This window comes from Boeremia exigua (assembly GCF_020726555.1).
Source record: "Boeremia exigua strain MPI-SDFR-AT-0100 chromosome Unknown C7974scaffold_3, whole genome shotgun sequence".
NCBI classification, from domain to species: Eukaryota; Fungi; Ascomycota; class Dothideomycetes; order Pleosporales; family Didymellaceae; genus Boeremia; species Boeremia exigua.
In genome coordinates this window covers 2167511-2191991 of record NW_025763520.1, presented here as the reverse complement: position 1 = coordinate 2191991, position 24481 = coordinate 2167511, and the positions used below count along the sequence as shown (strand labels likewise).

Sequence of the window (24481 nt, the reverse complement as noted above, 5' to 3'; positions counted from 1 at the left end):
CTTGGGTTTTGGAGAACGGTGGATGGGCGAGCTTTGAGATGGCTGGCTTTGGTGCGGAAGTTGTAGCTTTCAGAATACTTGGAGCCGAGAATTAGTTGAGGACTACTCAAATTGTAGGCAAAAAAGTGTTCTATGGAGCTTATGTGCACTCTCTCCATGTTGCTGTCGCGTAGTAGAATATACAGAGGCCTCCCTACCTATTATGCAGACGCGGCTCGGACAGAGTAGCATGTGATGGCTTGCTTAGAAGCACTTCCACGCTTCGATGTGAGTAGCAGAAAGTAAGATGTGACACATTACTACATTACTGCATTAGCAAGTTCTCCCCGCCCCTGAGACCGTAAATGCAGACATAGGCAGTAACCTGCCAGTGTAAGGACGTTACACACCAGCAGGCCCGCCACGCCCAGCATGCTCTACAGCCACCTTCCCTTCCTACTATCCCACATCCCTCCCGTCCACCCCTACAACTGGTACCGATAGTCCGGGTTCAGATCACCCAACTCCGTCTTCTCGAACTCGGTCAGTCCAACATCTCGCACGCTCCTCTCGCGCTGCCGGTTCTGCCACGAGCACGCCACGAAATACGCGGCGCAGCTCAGCGCACTGAGGCACACGAACGCGATGCAGATCGAGTACCCAGGGGTATACTTCGGGGCGTCTTTCTTGAGGAAGGCGAAGACGGCGATGATCCCCCCGATATTGCCGAAGCCTACTTGCCAGGCAGACCCAACTGAGCGGCGATGGTGACCACCGAGGTTCATGTTGAACTGGTGAGGTTAGTTAGGGTCATGTGGGCTCAGTGAGGGATACGTGGTTCAAAAGGGAAAGGTGAGGTTTGAAAGGGATATGTGAGGTTTGAAAGGGATATGTGAGGTTTGAAAGGGATATGTGAGGTTTAAAGAGATGTTGACTCACCCAGCACACAATCACGGGCATTGCTGTGTATGCGCCCATAGCCACCAAAAAGAGCGCGCCGTACTGAAGACTCCTGTTGTTGTGCACCGAGATCAGAATCGCAAAGCCGGTGATGCACACGCAGATTGGGAAGATGGTGAACAGGAAGCGGTGCCGCAGCTTGTCCGAGAGATACGCGACCAACATCGAGAAGCCGAAAGCTGCTGCCCACGGCGGCACGGAGTGGAGCTGTGTCTGGATGGGACTGTAGCCAAAACCCTGGATGATGGATGGGCTGAAGTACGCGTAGCCGTACGCAGGCACAATCAACCCAAAGTACATGAAGCCACCAATGAGGACTTTGGGGTCTTTGAATACGCGGCCCACGTCACTGACTGTCATCTTGCGATCGCGCGCAGACTTGCCCTGGTCGATTTGTAGACGGGCCTTGACGAACGCGCGCTCGTCCTCTGTGAGCCACTTCGTTTCTTCGGGGAAGTTGGGTAGCATGAAGAAGAGGAAGAAGGACACGACGACGGTTAGCAGGCCCTCAAGGATGAAGATCCATCTACACAGAGTTAGCTATAGTCCACTCTTAAGACTGTTTACTTGCCTCCATCCTCTGTAGCCCCGCACACCGTCCATCTTGCCGATGGCGCTAGCGAGCAAACCTCCAAAGGCGCCCGCCAAAGTGGTCGACGAGAAGAAAAATGAGTACCGCTTCTGCGCTTCATGACGTTTAAACCACATGCCGATTAAGTAGAAGCTGCCTATTCCCTTGCTTTTAGTGTGAGTATGTCTTGTGGAACATGGTGAACGTACCCGGGAACATGCCCGCCTCGAATACGCCAAGGAAAAAGCGGGTCGCAAGCAAACCAGAGTAGTTCTGCACAAAGCCTTGGACCATGGTGACGAGGCCGAATCCGAACATGCAGATGGAAAGCCAGACTCTGGGCTTCAACTTCTTCAGGAGGATGTTGCTGGGGATTTCGAAGAGGATGTACGGGACGAAGAAGATGACCAGAGCTACATTGTAGCGGTTGCCGGTGAGCTTCAACTCGGTTGAGAGGCCGAAGACGTTTGCATTGGCGATATTGACACTGTCGTCGTCAGTTTGCGGATCTACACATGGTCTGAGACATACCGGTCCAAGAAAGCTAGCAGGTACATGATACACAGAAATGGAATCACGTGTAGGTCAATTCTCCTGAGTAGCTTGGCCTCAGTCGTGTGCGGTGGGCACTGGACGAGTTCGGGTGCTTCTTCATGATAGTTGCCGTCGTACTGAGGCACTGTCTTTGGATCCGACGTCTGGACGTCCTCTGCAGGCCATCAGCTGGTGTACTCTGGCAGGCACGCTAGATGCCGTGGCGCTAGCATGGGATGCCTGCAGTCTACAACACAGACAAGCATCGATTGCGCATGTAAAGCGTGTGCATTGGTGGAAGCGTGAAGCTTGACTCACTTTCTTTCTTGGAAAACATCCTGGCACGATGTCGTTGATGAGACTGCGTGCGCTGTGCCGATCCCTTGCTGTTCTGGCTCTTAACCACGCGCTTGGTTACACTACGTCGCTGCGAGGACTGCCGTGCCACGTCCGCAACCACGCTTGGATATGAGATGATGGGGAAGGGAGGCACGCTGCAGGCTATAAATTAAACAACTACCAGTCATCCTCTCGCTTGCCAGGGCCGAGGTCGCTGATGCCATCAAGGTCACCTCGCTAACCCCGCGTGTGGGGCTTCCAAAGATGGCCGAAAGAGGAAGCTGCTTCTGTTCCCCAGTTCCCCAACTGTGGCTGGCGCAGAGCCACGGATAAGCGCGCAGCACCGCTGACGTCCTGGCGGCGACATCACAGTCGAGCCGTGTCGATGGCCGAAGCGTCGAGCGGAGACGTTCCCAGCCGCTGGCCACTGGCGGCGGTGGTATGACGATGAAAGACGGCTTGGCGGCCTGTGGATGGATCGACGGCTGTGGCGCGTTCGGAGAAGGTTAGGCGAGAGAGTCGGAACGGCATCGGCGCAGGTTCTGAGTCGATGGGTGCGCATATATTTTGCAGAAGATTATGCAGGCATCTACGGCGAAGGCCCGGCCTTACGCCCCCAGACGCCCCTTCCATGGTGAGGCGCGCGCGTCACGTCAAGTGAAGGAGGACCGGTAGGGTCACGCTGGACGACCTGGGTCGGGCTGCTCGGCGGAGTCTGGCCATGGTTCCGAAGCTGGCACTTTCAGAAGCCTGGGCGACGCTGCAGTCCCCCAACGTCGACTTTTCGGCCGACCTGGCGTCCCTTTCCCTACACTCACTTTTCAGCCGCAACTCCGGGATCTCGCGCACCTTCATGCCACACAGCACAGCCTCTGGACTCCACAGTGCGCCGGCAACGCTCCCTTTCGATTTCAGTGGCGGGCAGGCTGATCAGCCATGGTGAATGTCAAGAATGTCGCCTTCAAAGTCAACAAGCAGACGCCGGTCTCCCAGACACCCCCCCAGGCATATGGAACCGTCATCAACTGCCGGAAACCAGGCGGCAAGCGGGCGTTCAAGGAGATGAAGGAGGTGCGGTCGCATTCCGTGCCGTTGACCAACGTCTCCGGGTCCAAGAAGCGCAAGCGCGACGACCGCAAGAGCGAGGGACTCCAGAGCCAGATCGAATTTATTACATCGTCACCAGCGAACGCACAGGCTGCGCTTGCAGCGTTGCGACGGAATGACCAGCCGCTCATCACCCAGAAAATGAAACAGGTCAAACCGACACGGTTCAGGAAGGGCAAAGTCTTGGAGAAGGGGTTCGACCTGGATACGTGGTTCACCATTCTCACATTCTCGGACCCTGCACAACTGCTGGAGATGCGCCAGAGGATCCCGTCGTGTTATCGCTTTCTAAGGAACAATCCCATGCTTTGGGTCCACAGCCGCAACAACCACTATGGTGACGACATGCCGGAGCCCCCATCCGATCTGGACGAATTTCAGTATGCGCATCTCCGACACGGTCACGGCTGCATGAGCTGCGGCGCGCCCAGTACACGCAAGACGTACTGGGCCTTCCTCCGCCGCTGGTGCAAGACCTGCCTGCAATCAAAGACGGTCAAAGAGCACGATGCGTTGATCATCATGCGTAATGCCGGTGTCGACGACGTCAGCTTTCTTCGCAAATGTCTTCCATCCGGCGTGTTCGATTCCTGGGGTAATTTTGTTGGTGTTGGACCGGCCAGTACGCATTCGCTCAAGACGATCTACCTCCTGTCAGAAGTGCAGAAGCTAGAGGCCGAGGTTCGCGACGCTGCCGCGCTTCATCCTGAAACATGGTCCGCCGAAGTGCGGTCCCGCATGGCGCAAAAGTTCGTTCATGTCGACGAGCGCCGCGCTTTCGCACGCAAGATGGAGCTCTGGGAGGAGGCGACGCGCAGCAACAAGGCGAATGATTACTCGGCGAAGAAGGCCGCGCGCAAAGCGTACTTCGAGCACAAGGCGTCGCAGCTGGACTTGCCAATTAGCTTGAAGGAAATGGAGGGCTGCCCTTCCTACCGCCGCGCCATCGCGATCCCCAAGGATCCCAACAACACTTCCTGGCAACAACTCAAACCCAAGCTCGAGAAGGAAGCTGCCGAGCTCAGACTTGGGCGCTGCACGCCAGAGTCACGTCTAGGCACGACGTCTGCATCAGCTTCCGGCACCTCGACCCCGATCGGTATGCACACCCCGCAGCCGTACGTGCATCCGCTGTCAGGAATGCCGATTATTCACCTGCCGCTGCCTCCGCCTCACCATCAGCACTATACCCATCCGCATCCGCATCCTCATCTCTCTCATCAGCACATGCATCCGCACCCGCATCCGCCACCGTATTGATTCTTCGTATTGATTTTTCGTATTTATTCTTCGCAATTTTTTCGCTTGTTTCTGTTGATCGTTTTCGTCGCATAATCAGGTACGGAGTTTGTGATTCATAGCTTCGGCGCTCTTAGACTTGAATACAGCATGCATGGCGCTCGGGGAGTAGGTATTGGCTCAAAATCTGGAGTAATGTAGCTTGGTAATTGGGTGGAAGGACTTCTATATCACGGGTGCTAGGCCGTATCAATACAGAGTATTTACCTCGACGCCGAACAGACACTGTGACGCTTTATTGCTGTGCGCAACTGCCCGGCAGCCCTGCGGCACGATCGGCATCGCAGTCTGCTGCATGGCGACCTGGCGCGAATGCTGGAGAACCATGTCCGTCCCGCTACTTGCCGCACCGGGGCGGCGACGGCATGTGGGCACGGCGAAAGCCTCGGCGCACGCAGATTACAAAACCCGCCAGCCGATTTGCTGCCCGAGGTGGAGCCGGTGGATACCGCGATGCTCCAGGTTCACGACCACCATCGTGGCGACCGAAGAAGGTCCTGAACGACGAGCAGGCAGGCACACCACCATGAGCGCCAGCGACCAGCGATCTGCGTTCTGCCCTCGTGCAGGATGCACGTCGGATTGGCGCTCCGCAGAGCCTCGTTACCCCTCTTCTGGGCGCGGCCTGCAGGCGCTCGGCCAATGGGACGGCCAGGAGTGCGGATGAGCTGGGTGCGGTTTGGGGAGCTACAAAACCGCGAGCATGCGTCGCGAGCCTAGGCGGAACAACCTTCCTGCGCGTCTGCGCGATGTGGAATCAGCGTCCCTGATCGGTCGATTGTGGCAGTATTCTCCCCGACTTCTGCCACGACCTCGGATACCGTAATCACTGCAGTCCAGACGATGCGCAATCGCCGCGCTGCTGATTGGCTGCTCGGCGTGCTGCTCCACTTCTTTATCGCGTTTTCTAGAAGATGTTGCCATCTCTGCTGCGTCGGGTAACTTGTCCCTTATAAGCTTCTGTGCCCTGTTTGCTTCATCATCACTTTCTTTGATACCCCAGGCTTTCACTTTTCCTGCCATTGAGCGCTGAGCCTACCTACTATCCACTTCACAGCAAGCACAGGTATCGGTGACTGAACCACCACCACCAACACAATGGCGTCTGCCTCGCGAACCTTCTCCCGCGCTCTGCGCACCGCCGCTCCCTCCCTCCGCTCCACGACCACACGCTCGGCCCGCTTCGTTGCGCCCGCTCAGAATGCCTTCCGCAGCAAGCAGTGGCAACGCAGTTATGCCACTGGCAGCGAACAGCCCAATGACAAGTACGAGGGCAATCCGACCGGCATGTTCGTCGGCGCCGGTGCTCTGCTGCTCGGTGTCGCTGGTTACGCCGCCTACACATACAAGCCTGAGTTGCTCGGCCTCGAGGGCAAGCCCAAGGCTCCCTTCGTTCCCCGTTTCGAGAACTACCAGGAGGTCTACAACCACATCGCGAAGCTGCTCGAAGAGCACGACGAGTATGATGACGGCAGCTACGGCCCCGTCCTGCTGCGTCTGGCGTGGCACGCCTCTGGAACGTAAGTATTCCTGCAGACTCGCTGAGACCACACGTTCTGATGCAACACAGCTACGACAAGCTCACTGGCACCGGTGGCTCCAACGGCGCCACGATGCGCTTTGCTCCCGAGGGTGACCATGGCGCCAACGCCGGCCTGAAGGCGGCCCGTGACTTCCTCGCGCCCGTCAAGGAGGCCTTTCCCTGGATTACGTACTCGGACCTCTGGATCCTCGCCGGCGTTACCGCGATCCAAGAGATGCAGGGCCCCAAGATCCCCTACCGCGCCGGCCGCACCGACCGCGACGTGGCCTTCTGCACGCCGGACGGCCGCCTGCCCGACGCCTCCAAGGGCAGCAGCCACATCCGCGCCATCTTCGGCCGCATGGGCTTCGACGACCGCGCCATGGTTGCGCTGTCCGGCGCGCACGCTCTGGGCCGCTGCCACACCGACCGCTCCGGCTTCTCCGGGCCCTGGACCTTCAGCCCCACCACGCTGACCAACGACTACTTCAAGCTGCTGATCGAGGAGAAGTGGGCGTACAAGAAGTGGAACGGCCCCAAGCAGTTCGAGGACGTCAAGACCAAGACCCTGATGATGCTGCCCACCGACATGGAGATTGTCAAGGACAAGAACTTCAGGAAGTACGCTGAGCTGTACGCCAAGGACAACGATGCCTTCTTCAAGGACTTCTCCAGCGCTGTCGTCACGCTGTTCGAGCTTGGTGTGCCGTTCGAGCAGCCCGAGGACCAGAGGTGGGTCTTCAAGAGCTCGTTCGACTAAGCGTGTGCGAGTGTGAGGAGAGAAGATGGACCGTAGAGGATTTCATTTCACGTCAAGATATCCAGTTAGATAAACTAGACCGTTGTTTCAGGAGCTGAGGAGGATAGTCGTGTCATGAGCTGTAAAGATACAATCAAAGACGAGCGAGTTCTACTGTATATGACTGCACATGACTGCATATGAACACCAGCTCGCACTGTGTACGTTGATTGTGATTTGTTTCTTCGAACAACATATGATATGTAGCGTATGACGTACCGTAAATGGTCTTTGCACATCTCGCTAAACATGTGAACACCAGCCGTTGTTGCCCTTAAAATGCCATGTCTCGCCAGCGAGCAGTGGTACGAGAGTCTAGCCACTTAGTCTTCCCTGAAAGTATTTGCAAGCTGTTGCTGTTTCTTCGTCCACCACGCTTTGTGCTCCTTCTCCAGTCTGTGCAAGTCCGCAGTATGCTGCTTTCCCAGTCCCGAGATGTCCTTCTCGAACCGCTGAATCCCTCCTGCCGGCAGGTCAGGAGCAGCAGGGACCTGCTTCTGATGTTCTGGCGCACGGAACAGAAACGCCGGAAACGACGCCAGCAGGCCTGAACTATCAAACGACACGCGCTTTCTCTTTGCTCCTCCCTTCGCCGAATCATCATGCTCGGGAACAAAGAGTGAAGATTCAGCCTTCGAAGCTGGTGAGGTGGCGCTCGCATCTACATTAGCAGTGGACAGCAGAGTGGCAATGTCAATCTCTCCCAGACAGGCACTGCCGAGCTGGAAGATCTCAGCAATAACGCCCTCCCATTGCCGCTGCAACTCCTCGATCTGCGCCGTCTCGGCTAGCATATTTTCCTCGAAGGTCTGGAAGCGATCGTGCAGAGTCGTTTGAACATATTCAATCTCGCCTGAGGCGGTCGTTCTCGGTACATTGTAACGGTAGCCGGATATAGGACGGTAGAGGTTCTGCACAGTACGCTGGTATTTGGCGGGGATGCTGAGCCTTAGGGGCGAAGCCCGAGGATCGTCTTCAGCAGCATCTGAGGAGGCATCTTGGAGGTTGCTTTCGTAGAGTTTGTGCAGCAGTGCGTCGAGATCCTGATTGATTCTGGCCACGGCGGTCGAGTAGAGATGGCGGCGGTACTCTTGACTCTGTTCTGGAGCGCACTATCAGTCAGGCTGTCTCAAGCAGCCGGAGTATCACTCTACCTTTGAAGGCTAGAGCGAGCGGGTGCGCTTCTTCTTCGTGCCTCTTCACTCTCGCTTTCTTCGCAGTCGATCTCTCTGCACTGCGAAGTTTGGACTGCAGGTGCGGTGTGTCGAGTTTCCGTGCTTTGAAAACTCTAGCTGTCGAGACGGTCACTGCCTTCTCCGGCAGTTTACTAAGGCTGGGCGTTTGGAGGGCATTGCGTACCTGGATGGCGGAGTTTACGCTTCTACCATCCATTGTCGGCGTGGTAAGGTCCGAACAAGGTGGTGATGGTGAGTAGTGATGAGGTGTAGGAAGCCGGGCGTGGTCAGGAAGGCACGATCGAATGCTGAGATCGAGTGTGGACAACGTAAACATGACACCCGTGGCTTTGAACGTGAGCAGACAATAGGTACACTTACAATTCACGTTGTGCATACATCCACTGCTGTGAGAAGGTATCTGTACGTTTCAAAATACATCGCTCAACTGCTGCAGGTCCAGGCCATGCTTCCAAGCTGTATAATACAATCATCATGTCCTTCACATTCGACTTCTTTTCGTCTCCCATACTCGTTGTTTATGGGCCCTTACTTCTGCTCGCTCTCAGCAGGCACAACAACGCCCTTCTCCTCAAGCATCTTCGCCAGCGAACCATCCTGATGCATGGTCATAAGAATATCGCAACCGCCGATGAACTCTTTCTCGACGTAGAGCTGAGGTATCGTGGGCCACTCGGAGTACTCCTTGATTCCTGTCGCATTTGTCAGCCCATCTTCTTCACGCCACCTCCTCGAGGTTCAAGCTCTGCCGCACAAGCTGTGCATATGACGTACCAGCCCTCAATTCCTGGTCCTCGAGCACGTTGAATGCTGTGAACTTGTCTGGGTCCACACCCTGCATACCCAGAATCTGTATGCTCGCCCTCGAGAACCCGCACTGTGGTGTCTCTGGGGTGCCCTTCATGAACAGTACTACGGGCGAGGATGCGACTGCGCGGTCAATTGCGCTACGGACTTCGTCGGAAAGGCATCGGATTTGGAAGGGTGTGAGGAAGCGTGCGCTTGGGGCGGTGCGAACGGATGTTGCGCGGGTGGCGGCGCGGAAGGCCTGGTGTTGTCAGATACCGATTGCGTGACGCAGGAAGCTATAGGTTAGTACATACCTGAGGAATAGCACGTCTTGAAAACATAGTTGAATGTGTGTGGTGTGGCGATGGACGATGTCACCGAGGCTCTTCGTGCTTGGTCGCAAATTCATGGATGAGGTAATCGGGGCTAAGATGAGATATCACGAATCTCCGATTGGCTGCCGACATCATCTGAAAGTGTAATTGATGTAGAGAATAGTTATTGCTTTAGAAGAACTTCTCTGTGATATTAAATTGACATGGTAACACGGTAGGAGCGTGGTCAAGAAGGTATGTTGGTATTGGTTGTTATTCGTCTATTCCCGTGACGCGAAACCAGAACGCCCAGCGCCATGCTATGTATGTACAAGAAAACAGCACTTCAGGCTTTTGTTCCACCCATTTTTGAGACATCCGCGCCTTTTCGGTCTAAATGTCGCAGAATGTAACGTTGCCTGTGTGTCGAGCCTTCTACTGCTCGTTGACAACGTGACCCCACTCGTGGCCCTCCATGCCATCACTTCCCCACATGATGCCCTTCAGCCATGTCCTCACAACATCGGCGTACGCACCAACCTGGCCCTTGACCATGGGAACTTCGATATCATCGCCACGGAAGTGGATCTGGCTGATGGGAGTAACGAACCAGGCTGTGCCAGCAGCGAAAGCCTCAACGAGACGACCCTCCTTGGCAGCCTCTAGGAGCTCGAAGATGTTGAACTTGCGCTCGACAACCTCAACGGCCTCGAGATCCTCGTGTCCAGCTGTCAATTTTGTGCGTGCAAGCTCGAGGATAGATCGGCGTGTCACACCATCCAGAACGATGCGCTCGTTCAGATCTGCAGTAACAAGCTGCAGCTTGCCCTCTCTTGTGCGCCAGACGACAAAGAAGTTGCTAGCACCAGCCTCAGTGACAGTGCAGTCCTCGCCGAAAAGCCACAGGATCTGATGGAATCCCCGAGCTCTTGCCTCGCCCTGTGCAACGAGAGAAGGTCCGTAGTTCGCACCGACCTTCGCATATCCAAAACCGCCAGGCCACGCACGGCACATATCATCCTGAGATGCAAGGAGCTTGATTCCACCAGACATGTCGCCCATGGGAGCGAAGCAGCAGAGTATGACGAAGAGAAGGGCCTCCTTGGGTCGCTCGACACCAAGAGCTGGGTCCGAGGCGATCATAGTAGGGCGAATGTACAGGAAGCTGCCGGGGCGGTCTTTAGGCAGCCACTTGGCGCCATCCGTCTCGCACAGCTTGACGATGAGCTTGAGCAGCTCCTTAGGCGGGAAGGCAGGAAGAGCGATGCGGTTTGTCGACATGAGCATGCGGTTGCAGTTCAGATCCGGGCGGAAGAGACGAAGCTTGCCATCATGGCCGCGGTAGAGCTTCATTCCCTCGAAGCACTCAGTTGCGTAGTGCAGGCATGATGCTGTAGGTGCCAGGGAGATTGGGCCGTACGGCTGGAGAGTTGGCGCAGCCCAGCCTTCCTCAACTGTCCATTTGGCCTGGATCATATGGTCGGTGCAAACTTTCTGGGAAGCCATCTCGGCCGAGCCCAGGGCGGGAACAGGTCGTGGAGCATCAGTGTACGTGCATGACACTTTGGAGGCATCCAGTTCCGCGAGGGGCGATTCGTCTACCTGCGCCTTGATATCCCGCTCTGGTGGCGGTGTGGCGGTGATGGTGTTTGTGAGGGATGCCGACTTCAATTGCGAAGGAGCTGACTTCTCAAGCGCGTGCTGAATGCCAGAGCTTGTGAGGTCGGTGACAGTGTCGCCATCATTGGGGGGTGTTAGGGCGATGGGAGACATGGTTGTTGGAAGTATTTGTCCTGGGGTGTTTGGAGCTGGGAGTCTGGTCTGTAGTTGAATGCAAGAGTCGGGGAAGAGCTCTTATAAGATCAGAAAGTTTTTCAAGAGTCACACCTTCCTGTCACGAGGAGACTCCTAGACCGAAGGCGGAAGAGGGAAACGGACTACCGCGGGACCTAGAGGGCTAGTCTTCCTTGCATCAATGGCTGCGTTTGATAAAGAAAGACGTTAACGGATCTGTGTGGACCCTTGCGGCTTTAAGAATTTTGTGCGGCGGTTCAAGATGGCTCAGTACAACCAATTGGCAGTCCCATACTACCATACCTCCTCATGCTGCTTGTTGGCATGGGAATTTTTTCAATGACCATGACGAAATTTCAATTGAAGGCCAAGCACATCGGGGGACATTCCTGCAGGTTGTTTTTGGTAGGGCGCGTTGCGACGCTTAGGCCTGCAGTATCCAGCACCATGCGCCCTGGATATCCGCGTCCCGCCATGCCGGTATTCCTCCGATTGCTCAACGCACGAACGACTCACATTCAGCCTCAAGAGTCACGCTCCGATTCGGACATGATGAACACGTCAGTACGCTCGTCGTTGCACAGGAAAGCAGCGATGTCGGCGCTGGCTTCGACAGAACCCCAGATGAAGAGTGGCTTGAATGTACAACAGGTAGTGATGCTCGGCTTAAGGTGCGGTTCAACAGAGCCGTCTGGTGGAGGCAACGGCACAACGATGCAGAAGGATCAAATGACCAGGGCTACAAGCAAACTTGAGCGGCAGGTGGGGATCCATGTTTTTCAAGATTGCAAAAGAAAGTCAGATCTTGACATAAGCCTAAGTACCGAGATTCCCACAGCGTCGTGCTGGAGATACCGCTAGTAGCCTACCCATCTATATCCGCCTCCATTGCTCCAAAACAAGGATGTGCTCTACGACGCTGCCTCAGCCATCTGACCAGGCTGCCGAAGTCCGTCAATGCCCTTCAAAATACCATCTGCAACTTCGCCCACTCTACCTTCCAATGCATTGAAGTCTAGCTTGCTGATCGCGATATTAATCTGCTCCATGACGGCTTCCTCCTGGATTGTCTCTGACATAACTTGTCCTTCTGTACTCCAATACTCTTCCCTGACGCCCCGGAGTGCTGGATCGCGGTTTACTGAGTTTGTGATAAGACCAAGAGCCCGCATCCTGTTGAGAGTTTCTTCAGACACTCGTGTCGCCATTTCCAGTCGTTCTGCAATCGAGACAGGCTTCGCAAGCCATCTATTCGTACTTGTGGCCCAAAGCACGAAGGCTATGCCGATATCCTGTACTGCAAACACGATGTACCGCAGGAACCTTGCGCGCCAATAGATCGAATCGATGTCCTGCAGAAATTTTGCTCGCCTGTTGACCGTGATATCATAAGTCGCCATGAACCATACCTCTACGATGAGAGTCGCAAGACCCAAAATGGTCGCGTGTGTGCGAAACCTCGAACCTTCGGTCCCGACCAGCGAAGATGTAGCCATGCCGAGTACGGCAAGCTGGAAGATGTGCGGCAGAACCAGCTTCGGCAGGCTGTACAGGAAGTAGTTGTTGGTATCGTTGTCGTTGGCCGTGGCGCACCACACGCAGTTCAGCAACGTGTCAGGGCCGTATGCTAGGTAGTAGAGCTTATTGCGCGCGTTGACCTCGAACTTTGATCGCAAAGCATGGTCGATATCTGTCAGCGGTCGTAGGTGACGCAGCCGAGCGAACAACACGCTGGTCTCGGTGCGAATGTGGCTCTGCGTCGTCGGAAATATGTTCTCGGGCGCGAAGCGCGATAATGACAGGGTGAGGCAGGCGACGGCGGCGATGAAGAGTAGATTGAGCGCATTCTGCACCCGCGGGGGTGTCGGCCGTATAGGGACGCTTCGAGAGGTTGCGCGAGCGACGTTGAACCAGTCCACGATGCGTGGGAGGACAAAGGGCCCGAACAGAATCAGCAGTGAGTGCACATTCTGCGGAAGGAATGTGAGGCGTGGGATTACGACATAGGATATGACCAGCAAGATGATTGAGCGCACGTTGAACATCTTGACCGTGTGGGTGTCATGAGCGTTGTCGGTTATTGCGTGTGGTTGTCTTTGGAAGAAGCAATGTGGTCGACGTGTATGGCGAGGGGCCGAGGCAACGTCGCGTCACCGACGTGTCCACTGAAGGGCGACCCTGTTGCTCCAAACCAGGCAATCCCAAGCCGCAACCAAATGTTCCTGCCGAACGGCCATTGTTGCGTGCCTCTGATCAAGAACAAAGGCCTTCTCCTACAAGATATACATCAGGAATGTTACGTCCCACACAACAATCACGCCCAGAGGATGAATTCGGAAGCTGAATGGGTTTACATTCTTAAACCTCCACTTGCTCGCATCTCGCGCAAGACGACCAATCTATCTATCTGCGAATGTTTGCCCTTTGTCAGAGCCGCAGTGTTTTCAAACATTATACCAAAACGCCGCTCAGTGTACGCTGAGCCTACTGCTATCGACGAACGCCGATGTTGAGATCGTTCATCTCCCCAGATCCCTCCTTTTAACTTCCTTTAACGACCCAGAATGCAGGTTGAACTTTTGGGTATCATAAAAACGTCATTACACACATTACAAAGTGGCATGTTGATATGCCACTCGAAACGACTGCGTTGATGAAACACAGCCTTTGTTGCCAAATGGCATGAAATTTAAGAAGAGTACTTCTCGCGGTTGTACTTGGCAGCGTTGACCATGTTGATCAAGGCAGCCTTGGTCTCCTTCCACTGACGGGTCTTGAGACCGCAGTCAGGGTTGATCCAGAGCTGCTCAGGCTTCAAGTACTTGAGCATGTCAGCGACACGGTCCTTGATCTCCTGCTCAGAGGGAACACGGGGAGAGTGGATGTCGTAGACACCGGGACCAATGTGGCGGGGGTACTCCTTGTCCTCGAAGACCTTGAGGAGCTTGGCATCGCTCTTGCTGTTCTCGATAGACAGAACGTCGGCGTCGAGGGCAGCAATGGCGTGGAAGAAGTCCTGGAACTCAGAGTAGCAGAAGTGGGAGTGGATCTGAGTAGAGTCCTTGACGCCAGCGCAAGAAAGCTTGAAGGAGTCGACGGCCCAAGACAGGTACTTCTCACGCTCGGTGCCCTTGCGGAGAGGAAGACCCTCACGAAGAGCAGGCTCATCGACCTGAATGACGTAGATGCCAGCAGCCTCAAGGTCAATGACCTCGTCGCGGAGAGCGAGAGCAAGCTGCTGAGCCTGAACAGACTGGTGAACATCGTCACGAGGGAAGGACCATCGCAGACAAGTGATGGGACCTGTGAGCATACCCTTCATGGGCTTCTTGGAGACTGAGGCAGCGTACTTGGACTCCTTGACAGTCATAGGGGCGGGACGAGAGATGTCACCGACGATGATCGGGGGACGGACGCAGCGAGATCCATAGGACTGGACCCAACCCTTTGTGGTGAAGGCATAACCGTCGAGGCGCTCGCCGAAGTACTGAACCATGTCGTTGCGCTCGGGCTCACCGTGGACGTAGACGTCGAGGTCAAGCTCGTCCTGAATCTTGATGGTCTCCTCGATCTCCTTCTCGATGAACCTCTCGTACTCCGCAGCGGTGATCTCACCCTTGGTGAACTTGTTACGCTGGATGCGGATCTCCTTGGTCTGAGGGAAAGAGCCAATGGTGGTTGTGGGGAAGAGAGGGAGGGAGAGGTGTTCCTTCTGCTGTGCGTAACGCGAAGGGAACTCAGACTTGCGCTCGTGCTGCTCGGGTGTGACGCTGGCCTGGCGGTCCTTGACGGCCTGGACGTTGGTGCGCTTAGATGTGGCGCGAGCTTGCATGGACTTGGCGTTGGCCTCAAGAGCCTCACGAACGGAAGCAGGGCCGTCGGTGACAGCCTTGGCGATAACAACAACCTCGGCAACCTTCTGGACGGCGAAAGAGAACCAGTCGCGGACCTCCTCGTCAAGCTTCTTCTCGCTGTCGAGGGAGTGGGGAGTGTGAAGGAGAGAGCTGGAGGTAGCAACAATGACGCGGTCCTTGCCAAGCTTCTGGACAGCCGACTCGACAATCTCGATGGCGTTCTTGAAGTTGGTCTTCCAGATGTTACGGCCATCAACAACACCGACTGAAAGGGACTGGTTGGAGCCAAGCTTGCTGGCAACAGTGTCGAGCTGCTCGGGGTTCCTGACAAGATCGATGTGGACGGCAGCAACGTTCTGGATGCTGGGGAAGACGTCAAGGTTGTGGACGATGTCACCGAAGTAGGTGGCAAGGACGAGCTTGGGCAGGCCACTGCCGGTAAGCTTCTCATAGGCGGGCTTGAAAGCATCCTTGATCTTCTGCTCAAGGTCGAAGACGAGGACAGGCTCATCAATCTGGACGTACTCGGCACCAGCCTCCTTCAGCTGCTGGAGGAGCTCAACGTATACGGGCAGGAGCTTCTCGAGCAGAGAGATGGGGTCGACAGACTGGTTGCGGTCGGCCTTACCAAGAGCAAGGAAGGAGACAGGACCGACGAGGACAGGGCGGGTGATGATACCAGCCTCCTTGGCCTCCTTGAACTCGCGGACGGGCTTGGGGTCGGCGGCAAGCTTGAAGGTTTGGCCATCCTGGAAGGTGGGCTTAACGTAGTGGTAGTTGGAGTCAAACCACTTGACCATTTCCTGTGTTGTGTTAGTTCCAAAGTTTCGGGTGTTGAAGGTTTCGCTCGACTTACCAGACTGGGAACGTCTACACCGTCCTTCTGGTGACCACGGCCCATGGCGAAGTACTCGTCGAGAGTGGAAAGTTTAGCGCTAGAGTAACGCTCGGGAACAGCCTGAAATTGTCAGCGGGGTCATCGATACATTTATGGATGATGGCTTACGTTGAACAGCTGAATGTGGTCGAGGAGGTGGTCGTAGAAAGCGAAGTCGTTGCTGGGGATGACCTCGACACCGGCATCCTTCTGGATCTTCCAGTGCTCCAACCTCAGGCGGCTGGCCTCCTTGACGAGGTCCTCCTGTGAGAGCTTGCCAGCCCAGTAGGCCTCGTTGGCCTTCTTGAGCTCACGGTCCGCACCCATGCGGGGGAAACCGAGAACTGATGACTGAACCATCGTGATATGTGGCTCTTAAGCAATTGAGCGAAAGAGTAAAGCGAACAGAAGGTTGAGACTCTCAAACTACAAGAGAAGAATGAGAGGGTATGAGAGGGTGGGAGACAATGAGAGAGGGCGGGATGGTGTGCTTTTGAATTCTTTTCTGGCTCCTGCATGGCGGGGTCGATCTAGGCTGCTTTGCTCTCACCGCCCGCATGGCGCTAAGAGATAGAAGACGTGGTGATCCTTCTGGGCATCCATTGACTGCATTGTTTTCGCTGTACGTGGCACCATTTCGTGCCCACTTGCTGTGGAGTGCTGTGGCTCTACATTTTGTCGTGATGTTGTCTGTTGGACGTTGCTGAGAGGTATTTCCAGCAGTAGGCTTACGCCTCCTTTCTGCCATTCCCCACACTGGCCGAAGACCGGAGCGATTGGTCGCGCATTGATCCTTTTGTGCTGAAAGAACGCATTCGAAGGTTCTTGCACGCGTTCGGCCAGCCATGCAAACCCAATTACTCAGTTGACGACAGCTTATTACATTCTACCCTGGAGACAGCACGTTGCGGACGTGCAAGTGAATATTCTCGTCTTTGAGGTCACTGAGCCGCAAGTGGACCCTGTTGATCATGACGAACCACGTTTGAGACACTAGAAGAGTATCGTGAGGCAGAACACCAATTTTCTTAGCACGGGAGTTGAGCCCTCTCGTGTATTACTGCATCAGGATGGTACGATAGAATTTTACACTTATGTCGAGAGGCTCGGCGGCGACAGCGACGATGCACCGGCGAAATTCCGTTCGGACAGCTTTGGGTTGCTCCACAGTAGCTCCCCGCATTGTATATAAGAGCTCGAAGTCGACCCCTCCTTCGACGTATTGTAGAAACGTCGCCCATTCCACGAAACCTCCAGTCTCAAATTCAAAATGTCTAGGCCTCAGCACACTCGAACTGCCTCCACAAACCTGGGCAGCGGCTCCAGCCAGCGCGTTCTGGAGGGAAAGATCGCGGTTGTGACCGGAGCATCGCGAGGTGAGACGAGCACTGTTTTGCCCATGTTTTGAGGCTTTGGCTGACTGCTCCAGGTATCGGTGTCGAGATTGCACGTAACTTGGCCAGCAAAGGCGCCAATCTCGTGATCAACTACACCTCAGACTCGTCTGCACAGACTGCCGAAGACCTCGCAAGCGAGCTACAAGCCGAGTATGGCATCAAGGCCATCACCGTACAAGCCAACATGGGCTCAGAGACCGGGCCTCAGCACATTGTCGAAGTAGCAGTCAACAACTTCAAGCATCCAAAGACTGGCAAGTTCCAGCTTGACATCATCATCAACAACGCTGGTGTTGCCGGGAACAACTTTGTGGAGAACGTGGACGCGGCGGATTTCGCAAGGCAATTCAACGTCAACGTCAGGGGCCCTTTGCTACTTCTGCAAGCCGCCATACCTTACCTGCCAAACGATCGCTCTGGCCGCATTGTCAATCTGTCGTCAGTCAGCGCTTCATTGGGATACAAGGGCCAGTCGATCTACGGAGGGACCAAGGCTGCGCTTGAGGCCATGACGCGGACTTGGGCCCGCGAGCTGGCTGAGCGCGCAACTGTGAACGCCATCAACCCTGGCCCGGTCGCCACAGATATGTACTGGGGCAACGACGAGAAGTTCATTGCTCAGAACAAGCCCTTTATTGAGACCACCCCGCTCGCAGCACCAAGGAAAGGAATCGACGAAGAGAGGATCTACGAAGCCTCGCAAGGTGCGGGAGGACGACCTGCATACAGCGAAGAGGTCGCGGGTGTAGTGGGTATGCTGTGCTCGCCAGAGGCTGGGTGGACAACAGGCAGTGTCATCTGTGCGAACGGAGGCATGAAGTTCAGCGTTTGAACGTGGTACATAGATGGCTTCCGACACGAACTAGAATTCACAGACCACTGTCATCATCGAGTAGAGCGCAGATCGTTCCGAAGGGGTTGGTAAAAGCAATACCCAAATAGTACGTCTATGCAGCGCACCAGCGTACATGAGACAACCCGAAACAAAGACATGGAATCGAATCAGAATAAAGATGTTCACCACATCTCACACAGCCAAGACATCATATGAACGTCGCGTGGATGATCGTTCTCGTGGGGCTGCGTGCATTTGATGTTGTCATACCACCGAGCCCGCCGACAGGGGTGCGGTTATTCGTATTGCTCCCAGCCCCCTCCCTTCTTATCTTGAATCTGGTGCACAAAGGCGTGGCGCATATCGCATGGGCTTGACAAAAACATCAGAGATAGCTCTTAGATACCGTGGGCGCTTCCGGGCTGTTTATTTGGCCTTTGACCATGTCCACATGTTGCTGATTGCGCAAGCCACAGATCGGTTGCTGGGGGGATATCCTGTTTATCCAAGGCACTGCTTGCGCCGAGATGGCCTAGCCCTCGACCTGCATTCCAGCACTTTCCTGCTCCGGCATTCTGACATGCCTTGATTGGACGGCCTAGTGGCCGTTGAAAGGGGATCAGGCGCCACGGTAGTGCGTTGCGCAAGCAGGTTGGGAGGCCGTCGGCCTGTTTACCAACGGCTCATCCGTTACCAGCCATCTTTGACGGACCCGTGCATGAACTGCAGATCTGAGCAGACCCCTCATCTTCCACTTACCACAACGGCTCCAGCACTATCGTCAAACGTTCTGTGCTACGCTATCTCGCCCTACCCCACAGCATCGTCCATGGGGCGCCGTAAACAGCAATCGAGGTGAACGTCCTCAGCAACACACTCGAGTCAGCACCACGCCATGCACTCGTCCATGGCGACGTCTCTGATGCAACTTCAATGGCCCGTTCTTTTGCACGTTTCACTCGTGCTATCTGTTGTTGCCGCTCAGATGCCATACAATCCGACTCGATTGCTCCATAACAACGACCATGTCTACGTGTTCCAGCCATCGACCCAGTCGTCCACGCAATTCCAGCTAGGCTCCATCGACGTCTCGTCCAACATCAATGCCGCCAAACTGCCATACACGACACTGTACCCGACTCTGCCATTCCTGGACGACAAGAACCCACGAGCGTTTACACCAGTCCTCGACGACGATGGAAATCTTACCGTATACACGGGCAACTGCTCTCAGGGTGCGGCCGGAGGTGAAGTCTGGAGCTTTACTCCAGCTTCAGAAAGCAGCCAGAGTAGTTGGCTGCAGCAGGACGTGTCCGTCGCGAATGACAAGCACGTGTCAGTATTAGGCGCAAACTACCTCAGCAACGGCATCTCGTTCTCTAGCATCGTTGGAGGAGATGCTGCTAATACCGGGGCCTACTTGTTCGGTGGTATGTGCCCGCAGGCAGGGCATAGCGCCACCAATGACTGGCAGTCGGCCGCAAATTATTCGAACCTTATGCTCACATTGACACCGTCTAACAACAAAGACAGCGCTCTTACGTACCAGATGGATGTCTCATCAAGCCGAGGACCACCGATACCAGAAGCTGGCTTTACAATGACTGGACTGCCGCCAACGTACTCGAATCGTAGCGATGGATCGCAAACACAGCAGCAAAATTTTGTTTTGATAGGCGGGCATACCAGCGCTGCCTTCATCAATATGTCACAAGTTGCCTTGTTCTCTCTGCCAGAGCAAGGATGGACCTTCATAGGCGTCCAGCAGCCAGAGACACCGCACGCTGATCTTACTCTACGCGATATTACCACCGTCGACCCACGGTCAGGTCACACTGCTGTGTTGTCATCAGATGGGCAACAAATCGTGGTCTATGGCGGCTGGGTTGGAGACATCAATTCACCAGCGGAACCTCAACTGGCTATCCTCAACATTGCGAATGGTTATGGCGGCGACGGCACGTGGGAATGGGTAATCCCAGACAGTTCCTCGGGCAGCGGTCCACCAAGCGGCTCCAGTCTTTACGGTCATGGCGCAGTCATGCTTCAAGGCGGCGTTATGATGGTCACTGGCGGCTTTTCAATCACCACAACCGGCTCGCGACGACGAAGAGCCACTTCTGCTCTGAACACTCAGACGTACTTCCTCAACATCACATCGAATACCTGGATAGATGATTACGTTTCGCCCTCCGGACTCTCAGACTCAAAACCGGTACAGACAGGGCCTTTGTCGAGTCCTGGCCAGAAGGCAGGGCTTGGTGTTGGGATAGGAATCGGAATGGCTGCTGTATGTGGTCTGTTCGCTTTCTACATGTGGTATACGAGGCGGCTTCACAAGCAACGAGAGCTGCGGGAGAAGCAGCTGCAGGATCTCTCCTTCGCAGCTCATAGGTACAACATCGATGACTATTCTCCCGGATTTGACGGTCGAGGAGGTCACGCGGATGCATTGGAGTATCAGAACGGATCTTACTATTTCCCGCCAGGTGAACAGGGTGGCCAAGGCTGGAAGAGCTCACACGGACAAGATGTTGAAAGAACAGGCCTCCTTCTCGAGATTCCCAGCCCCACTCGTGGGCTACGACGCAGTCTCAGCGGGAGACCTGCTTATGCCTTGGGTGCTACTCGCGGTCCAGGCCAGATCCATCCAATCGACGAGCTGGAAGAAGACGAAGAAGAAGCTGAGAGGGCTACTGACAAGACACCTTTGACCGAAAGACATGAAATGAGTGAGCGAAGGGTCGATCAAAGTTCGTCAGTCTTCGACACCGCACCGCAACTTGATCCGTTCAATGATGCTCAGCATCAGGGCAGAGCCATCAAGACTTCGCCACGCTCGGTATCTTCTTCTCCTATTCTGGAGGACGTCCACGATCACGACCAACTAATGACTGAGTGGCCTGGGCCGAGCCCAATTGCGAATCGCCGTTCGAATACAGTTTCGAGCGGCCGTCTCTCTCCAGACAAAGCGTCATCGGATGAACGTACGAATTCCAATCTCAGTGAGAGGAGTACACTATCAAACCTATCATGGACATCTTCGCACGGCAGTCTCGCGAGAAGCACGTCCTTGCGTGCCATGACCATCACGACTGCGCATCAAGCCAATCCATTCAAAACTCCAGATGCTAGTCCAACGCACGATAGGCCACGCAGATATAGCGAAAGCAGTAGAAAGGCCCAGGCACACCTACGGACACAGTCTTTCAGCAGTGTGCGTAGCAATGGAAATCCCGGTGTTGATACATCCAAGACTGTACACGCTTCTTTCGCACACCTCCAAGCCGAAGGTGAGGCACTACTTGGTGGTAATCCGGAGCAGGTTCGTCCTGGCACTTCATCGACCTCAAATGGGTCGAATTCATTGGGGGCCACAGAAGCAAATAACAGTCGCGCTACAACAGCCACACCGGCGACTTCTCATGCGTTGGAAATGTCACGCCCTGGGAGTCGAGACGCGAGGAAGAGTTGGTTAGGCAGTGTACGAAGAGTGCTTCGCAGGTCGACCTCAGGCGCTGACCGAACTCGATCTCTCACCAACACCGTCTCATATCATGAGCCGTATACAGATCACCCTATCTCGCCAGTTGAGGCTTCGGCGACTGACAATCGAAAGTCTTTCCCGTCTAGTCAAACGCCTCGAAGGGCAGCATCGGATGCGACATTCTGGAAGAGCAGAAGAGGCCAACATGATTGGGAAGAAGAGCTGGAAAGCAGATGGGCGCGAAACAGTGGTGATGATTGGGGCGCGCCAGAGGATATTGCTCGCGCCGAGAAGGATCGCCTGCGACAGGAGTGGCGGGATAGAGGCAACTTGCTGGTCAACCTAACCTCTGATGACGAGCTACCTACGCCGCGCACACCAATAGCACCGAACGAGCTTGGCATCCCAAGCGTCAGTCAACGTCCTTGCACTCCCGCCGATGAAGGGGATTGGGACGTCGAGGCTGCCGTTGAACGCCGTGTTGTTCAAGTCATGTTCACTGTGCCCAAATCGAAGCTTCGAGTCGTAAATGCCGACCCTGATGGGTCAAGCATCCTTTCACTGCCTCGTGAGAATTCGAGAGAGGGCGACGATTTCTTGAAAGGAGAGGCAAGCGGCTCACCCAGTCGAGTGAAGGATCTTGCCGGCAGATTTGAGCAGATGTCAGGATCGAAGGTCTCGTCTTCTCGCATAACCCCCAGAGCCAGTCCAGTTCCAAGTCCCTCTCCCAGTATCAGAAGTATGAAAATTCGGGCGAAGAGAAGTTCAGCATCTTTGAGCACCCAAGTTATAGGACAGAGCGGTCTGACGAAGCCTCTGGCCGAGTTGAAGGCGAAGGACAATATCGTTGAGGAATAATACCCTATAGGCACGGAGTATTCAGGCGTTAGATGATTTGATGGTATATATGCCATAGACTGGAAGTTGGCGCTCTTTGTCGGTTCTTCACGGTGTAAATGAATTAGCGTTTGGTGTCAGTGCGGCGTTAAGCTGTTGGCCATGGTTTTGTCCAGGCCAAAGATTTTTGACGTTGCACAAGCAACGTTATCACGGTATATAGCAGTATATGCACAACCTTTTCACCCATAATGATTGCTAAAACCGTGCTGTATGAACAGCTTATTGTGGCCTGATTCGTTGATCTGCCTTTGTCAATTAGCACATTCCATCTGCTTGCGCTGCTCTTCCCTGCTTGATTCTGTAACACCACTATCTCCGCTCCTACATAACGTTACAAGCTACGGCAGCAACAAGTTGCCCGACCGCTAAGCCAGTTCCAACAACACCCAGAGTCGTTGTGCCGCGGCCCTTTGACCTGTAAATCCTCCTGTCCAGTTTGGAACCTTGCCTGAACATCACCGCTTCGTGTTCGCGCTTCAATTTCTCGAACTCAAATTCGAGGTCCGTGTTTGACACGTCGCGTCTCTCGCCAATCGACGGTGTTTCGGATGCCATGACTGACTGATCTATCAGTCGCGTATAATCTCGATACCTCTGTGTAAGTTGCTGGAAGTCTTCGTTCTCTTTTTGTATCCGCTTCTCCCACGCTATCTGTACCTCCGCACGCGTCGCCCGCAGTGAGTTGATTGCTGCCGCCATCTCCCTTGCAGAACTATGCATTGAGGCTCTCATTGCATCGGAAGGAGAGAGCAAGCTCTCGTAGACAATCTTCCCTGCTGTCGTCTGGTGGAGCAGACGGTCGTGCTGCCGCAACTCTTTTTGAAAAGCCAAGTCCAGCCGCATATCCTTCAGAACAATGTGCCTCACGATATTGCAGGGATCCACCTCAGCTGCGGAGATCGGTACTAATCTGCCACCAAACGCCAGTATGTCATCCTGGATCTTGGTTTTCAATTGAATCTGGCGATCTTGTGCCTTTTCGATCTCCCCAGTGGCCACTCGATTCCACATCGTTGTCGCTACAACCGTCCCGCAGAAGGCGCCCTTCCCGCATATTGCTTTGAAAATCTCGAGTGCACGTCTGGTTGAGCTGTGAAACCGTATGTCGGTTATACGATGCAAGAAGACGATCCCACTCAGCTTAAATTTCCTTTCGTCCGCTGCCGCCAGCCAGTAAGCCAGCTCCTGAAAGGTCTCGCCATCCGATCGTAGTGTGTCGTTGAAACCAGGTGTATCTATCAGGTGTACTGTACGTCCAAGCATTTCCATGGTATGCACCGACACCTGTGTAGTACCTGACAACCAAAGCCTATTAATTACGATCTTCCACAATTCTGGGATCACTTACAAGACGTCAGCTCATGACCTATACACGGCCGTCGATCTTTTGTACAGTTCTCGATGAAAGAGGACTTCCCCGCGCCTGTCGCCCCCAAGATAGCGATGATGATATCCTCTGGTCTTTGACGCTGTTAGTCACAGCTGTATGCATGGCTCAAGGACTTACTGGATCACCTCTAAGGTGTCGACCTTCACTCCATCACCCTGAACTCCACTCGAGATGTCCAACATAAGAAGCGAGCAGTAGGAGAATCACTTGCTAGAAAGATCATGAGGATGCCTATCTGATAGACTCTACAGATAGTCCGGCGCCCAGGAAATGTTTTTGGGCGACATTACTGCAATCTGCAGGCAATGAAGTCGTGGTGTTCCTACTGGGGTCTGCATGAAGGCTTAGACGTGCCTAGGTATGCAGTCGACCTTGTCAGCTCCGCTCGCCTCACATGCGCATCCAATCAAGAGCGCACACGTCCATGTCAACCCTCTCCGGTCAACACTACCTGCATTCCCACATACATGCGTGGGTCGACGTACGTGCGTCCGTTCATGGTCTCGAAACCATGCTGGCTCGTCGATGCCAAGCTGCG

At 54.7% G+C, this 24481-nt stretch overlaps 11 protein-coding genes across 11 annotated transcripts; 4 read left to right on the top strand and 7 right to left on the bottom strand.

Annotated features, from left to right (window-relative positions):
- Positions 1-80: 80 nt before the first annotated feature.
- Positions 81-2381, bottom strand: C7974DRAFT_449607 (major facilitator superfamily domain-containing protein; the record flags this gene model as incomplete). Its single annotated transcript, XM_046145713.1, has 6 exons — positions 81-770; positions 919-1465; positions 1511-1667; positions 1720-1997; positions 2042-2219; positions 2363-2381. The coding sequence occupies 6 exons, from the start codon at positions 2379-2381 to the stop codon at positions 465-467; spliced, it is 1485 nt and encodes a 494-aa protein (XP_046000541.1). The 3' UTR covers positions 81-464.
- Positions 2382-2951: 570 nt separating this feature from the next.
- Positions 2952-5001, top strand: C7974DRAFT_388680 (uncharacterized protein). Its single transcript, XM_046141298.1, has one exon. It carries the CDS (start codon positions 3320-3322, stop codon positions 4748-4750), a length of 1431 nt encoding a protein of 476 aa, XP_046000540.1. The 5' UTR covers positions 2952-3319; the 3' UTR covers positions 4751-5001.
- A 528-nt stretch (positions 5002-5529) lies between these two features.
- On the top strand, positions 5530-7332 carry C7974DRAFT_388679 (cytochrome c peroxidase mitochondrial precursor). Its single transcript, XM_046141297.1, has 2 exons — positions 5530-6309; positions 6360-7332. The coding sequence occupies exons 1-2, from the start codon at positions 5888-5890 to the stop codon at positions 7069-7071; spliced, it is 1134 nt and encodes a 377-aa protein (XP_046000539.1). The 5' UTR covers positions 5530-5887; the 3' UTR covers positions 7072-7332.
- Positions 7333-7341: 9 nt separating this feature from the next.
- C7974DRAFT_388677 (uncharacterized protein) lies at positions 7342-8267 on the bottom strand. The gene has a single exon (XM_046141296.1). The coding sequence runs from the start codon at positions 7902-7904 to the stop codon at positions 7434-7436; it is 471 nt and encodes a 156-aa protein (XP_046000538.1). The 5' UTR covers positions 7905-8267; the 3' UTR covers positions 7342-7433.
- A 567-nt stretch (positions 8268-8834) lies between these two features.
- C7974DRAFT_449599 (thioredoxin-like protein) lies at positions 8835-9674 on the bottom strand (the record flags this gene model as incomplete). The annotated part of the gene is made up of 3 exons (XM_046145712.1): positions 9410-9674; positions 9081-9354; positions 8835-8998 (listed from the first exon to the last, which is right to left on the bottom strand). The coding sequence occupies exons 1-3, from the start codon at positions 9434-9436 to the stop codon at positions 8835-8837; spliced, it is 465 nt and encodes a 154-aa protein (XP_046000537.1). The 5' UTR covers positions 9437-9674.
- C7974DRAFT_388673 (branched-chain-amino-acid aminotransferase-like protein) lies at positions 9668-11593 on the bottom strand. Its single transcript, XM_046141295.1, has one exon. The coding sequence runs from the start codon at positions 11180-11182 to the stop codon at positions 9845-9847; it is 1338 nt and encodes a 445-aa protein (XP_046000536.1). The 5' UTR covers positions 11183-11593; the 3' UTR covers positions 9668-9844.
- Positions 11594-11958: 365 nt separating this feature from the next.
- On the bottom strand, positions 11959-13446 carry C7974DRAFT_388672 (uncharacterized protein). The gene has a single exon (XM_046141294.1). The coding sequence runs from the start codon at positions 13246-13248 to the stop codon at positions 12115-12117; it is 1134 nt and encodes a 377-aa protein (XP_046000535.1). The 5' UTR covers positions 13249-13446; the 3' UTR covers positions 11959-12114.
- A 91-nt stretch (positions 13447-13537) lies between these two features.
- On the bottom strand, positions 13538-16428 carry C7974DRAFT_461675 (cobalamin-independent synthase). The gene is made up of 3 exons (XM_046146175.1): positions 16064-16428; positions 15914-16015; positions 13538-15860 (listed from the first exon to the last, which is right to left on the bottom strand). Exons 1-3 carry the CDS (start codon positions 16292-16294, stop codon positions 13893-13895), a joined length of 2301 nt encoding a protein of 766 aa, XP_046000534.1. The 5' UTR covers positions 16295-16428; the 3' UTR covers positions 13538-13892.
- A 280-nt stretch (positions 16429-16708) lies between these two features.
- C7974DRAFT_461673 (uncharacterized protein) lies at positions 16709-18376 on the top strand. The gene is made up of 2 exons (XM_046146174.1): positions 16709-17310; positions 17364-18376. The coding sequence occupies exons 1-2, from the start codon at positions 17205-17207 to the stop codon at positions 18161-18163; spliced, it is 906 nt and encodes a 301-aa protein (XP_046000533.1). The 5' UTR covers positions 16709-17204; the 3' UTR covers positions 18164-18376.
- A 357-nt stretch (positions 18377-18733) lies between these two features.
- C7974DRAFT_388669 (uncharacterized protein) lies at positions 18734-22744 on the top strand. The gene has a single exon (XM_046141293.1). It carries the CDS (start codon positions 19062-19064, stop codon positions 22509-22511), a length of 3450 nt encoding a protein of 1149 aa, XP_046000532.1. The 5' UTR covers positions 18734-19061; the 3' UTR covers positions 22512-22744.
- Positions 22745-24354, bottom strand: C7974DRAFT_388668 (P-loop containing nucleoside triphosphate hydrolase protein). Its single transcript, XM_046141292.1, has 3 exons — positions 24061-24354; positions 23902-24014; positions 22745-23848 (listed from the first exon to the last, which is right to left on the bottom strand). Exons 1-3 carry the CDS (start codon positions 24123-24125, stop codon positions 22875-22877), a joined length of 1152 nt encoding a protein of 383 aa, XP_046000531.1. The 5' UTR covers positions 24126-24354; the 3' UTR covers positions 22745-22874.
- Positions 24355-24481: the final 127 nt, after the last annotated feature.